We start from the raw sequence: 3211 nt of genomic DNA, 5'->3' as shown, positions 1-3211 counted from the left end.
AGCGATGTTGCAGATGAAGCTCCTGGTTGGTTCATTTGTTCTCTGCCTCTAAGCCATTACTGTTATTGTATGCCCTCTAGTGACAAATATCTTCCAGTTGTTCACTGTGTGCTTTTCCATTTTAAATCAACAATGTTAATGGATAAACATAGTCTGATTTCAGCTGACATTTTTCAATCAAGCATATCATCATTGACATGCTTGATTTAAAATTTTTTATTTTTGTTTTGTTTAAAAATTATAAATAAAAATATTTATTAAATATATTTTAAAAAATTAATACTTTTATTCAGCAAGGGCAAATTAAATTGATCAAAATGACTTATCACAGTTTCCACAAAAATATTAAGCAGTATAACTGCTTTTGGCTTTGATAATAATAAGAAATGTTTTTTTGATTACATTACCAAATCAAATAAACATATTAGAATGATTTCTGAAGGATCATGTGACACTGAAGATTGGAGTAATGATGCTGAAGATTCAGCTTTGCCATTACAGAAATAAATGACTTTTAAAATAATCTTAATCTTTAATATATTTTACAATAATATACTTGTATTATTTATATAGTTTATAGTTATATTTATAGTTATTTTAATTATATATTTTTTCCAATATTACTGTTTTACTGTATTTTCTGATCAAGTGAATGCGGCCTTGATCTTACCAACCTCAAACTTTTGAACGGTAGTGTATATTATCTGAGACCTACTTTTAAAAATATTTATTTGAAATGAGCTAAAACATTTTTACTAATACATATTGATCAGCCAATAAATTAATGTTCAGACTGTCAGTCCAAATCCAACTTTTGTGAATATCTGGATCATAATTATAATCGGATCATATTTAGCAAGTGTGAATAGCAAGAAAATCACATGAAATGAGATTTTTACAAATGTTTCAAGCTACATTCATATGTGATTTGAAATCCTATTTAAATTGCATTTCTGGAAATCCGTTTCAGTCTGACCACTCTAATCGGATTTTGTGTGGTATATATCACTTTCTCACGCCATGTAAAAAGTAAACATGTCAGACGTTGTTATAGGAAACATGCTGAAAGATGCTGCAGAAACAGGACACACACAGTGTGGACAGTCAATATTTTAAATCAGATTCCAATCGGATATGCAAATATTCAGATTTGTACAGCCTAAGTCAGGAATAAATTTCAGCTAGATATTTGTAAAGGTTAAAAACCTTTTTGTTTAGAAAGAAAAAGAATGTGCATTTAAGATTATGGGGTTTGTTTTTATTTTATCTTTTAAAGAAAAACAGTAGAAAAATACAAAGCACTTTTTTTTTTTTATACAATTGCCGTTTGTCTCGTATACAAATTACTTTACAGATCACATAATAATGATTTACGACACTGTACTGCCGAACACTCTGCTCAAATGGTTTTTTTTTTTTTTTTTTTTGCTTTAGCATTGACAAAATCTCTAAAGTCACCTCTCCGGTGCTGGTGATCCACGGTACAGAGGACGAGGTGATTGATTTTTCCCATGGGCTGGCCTTGTATGAGCGCTGCCAGCGGCCTGTGGAGCCGCTCTGGGTGGAGGGTGCGGGACACAACGACGTGGAGCTGTATGGACAATACCTGGAGCGCTTGAAACAGTTTGTGGCTCATGAAATTGTAAACTTATAAATGGACCTCAAGATCAGGACTCACCTTGATGAACATGCCCCTGGTGCCCAGCTGGGAACTGTGAACTTTACTGCATTTTTTTCTCACCTGTTTTTTCTTTAGTTTTTATTCTAATTGAGCTGCACTCCTCCACATTATATAGAAAATGGGGAGCAGTGTCCTTACTGCCTTTCTTGGGGGTGTGTTTGTGTACTGTACACAGGTGTGAGCGAGGGGAACCCGTGTCTTGATATCATGTTTTAAAAAATCAAACCCATTCCATTTAAGTCTCCATGTAAGACTTAAGTTTTTTGTTTTGCTGTATGCATGTGTTTTAATATCATGTAATGGAGTACTGTACAAACGCAACATTCAAACACAAACAATTGCCATACAGATGCCATACAGATGCCAAATAGATGCCAAATACTCAGTATATTAAACTTTGATACATTACTTTGTTTGTACGTTCTGCTTACGTACAATGTGTACAGTTCTACATGTCCTCACACTTGTCCTAGACCTTAAAACAATGCTGGACAATATGGCAGTAATATCCGTTTTAACTGTCAAATAAATAAGAGCTTCTTTATTTGAAAAGTCTGATAATTGTGGCTTTCAATAGCCCCAAGTAAACACACATTCTGCTCAAACAGTGCATATGCTAATATGCTTGGTGATATTAGTAAAAGTCTGTTTGTTTTTGCACTTTTTTAAAATGAGAATAATGCATTTGATTACACATGTACTGAATTTAACACATGATTCTGTTTGGAGTCATTGCTTTGTCTTTTATTCAAATGTGATTTATGCCATCTTGTGTCTCAGATGAAACCCATGTAAAGAAATGCGACTTTTTTTGATGTAATTGCTTTGAGCCATGATAAGGCTGTTACTCTGAACCACTGCTGCTGAATTCAGACAGCAACATTTCTTTAGAGAACTATTTGGCATGGTGATATGATTTTGAAGGGTGTGATTTAATATCTATACATGGAAACTGAACAATGCTCTAAAATACATCTCTAATGTAAAAGAGGACTGTCACCCTGATCCACTTTGTAAATAATTTTAATTTGGATGGTGTTTTTTATTTCCTGAATTACTGTATTATGAAACTGGTGATAATGCTGTTATTGCTAATGTAAATTGATTTATTATTATATTATATATGGCACAGAATAGATATTAACTGGTCAGACTGAATCACAAACTGACATGCTTCAATCTTTCCAGACATGTTGGTTTTCTGTTTTTGTAAACATCCATTGTAAAAGAAAATTGCTATACTGTATGTAATTATGATCTTAAAATAGTTATAATACAAAATTGGAAATAAAAATGTATTTCAGAGACTAGAGAGCGAAAAGAATTAAAATCCAGTTTTGGTAGTCATGACTGTTTTCATGTGTGCTGATTTAGCAACGTGCTACTGATGGTGTTGTATTTTAAAGCGACCCCTTGTGGTCAGTAATCGTAACGATTGAATGGTGTTTTTTTTTTTTTTTTTTTTTTTTATAAAAACACCCTAACTTTACAATGTTAAGTAACCATAGTGGTTTCAGTCAGCATCATGGT

The 3211-nt window shown here is 32.6% G+C and overlaps 1 protein-coding gene across 2 annotated transcripts in view; it reads left to right on the top strand.

Annotated features, from left to right (window-relative positions):
* The window catches only part of abhd17b (abhydrolase domain containing 17B, depalmitoylase), a 26198-nt gene extending 23183 nt beyond the window's left edge, over positions 1–3015 (top strand). For both annotated transcript variants that reach the window (XM_067407669.1, XM_067407668.1), the window contains exon 4: positions 1435–3015. In XM_067407669.1, coding sequence (XP_067263770.1) covers positions 1435–1654 — 220 coding nt within the window. In that variant the 3' untranslated portion in view covers positions 1655–3015. The remainder of the gene's footprint in view (positions 1–1434) is intronic.
* Positions 3016–3211: the final 196 nt, after the last annotated feature.

The sequence above is a fragment of the Chanodichthys erythropterus genome, chromosome 13, assembly GCF_024489055.1.
Source record: "Chanodichthys erythropterus isolate Z2021 chromosome 13, ASM2448905v1, whole genome shotgun sequence".
In the NCBI taxonomy this organism is placed as follows: Eukaryota; Metazoa; Chordata; class Actinopteri; order Cypriniformes; family Xenocyprididae; genus Chanodichthys; species Chanodichthys erythropterus.
Note: the sequence above shows the minus strand (reverse complement) of the source record. Positions and strands in the feature narration are given on the sequence as shown.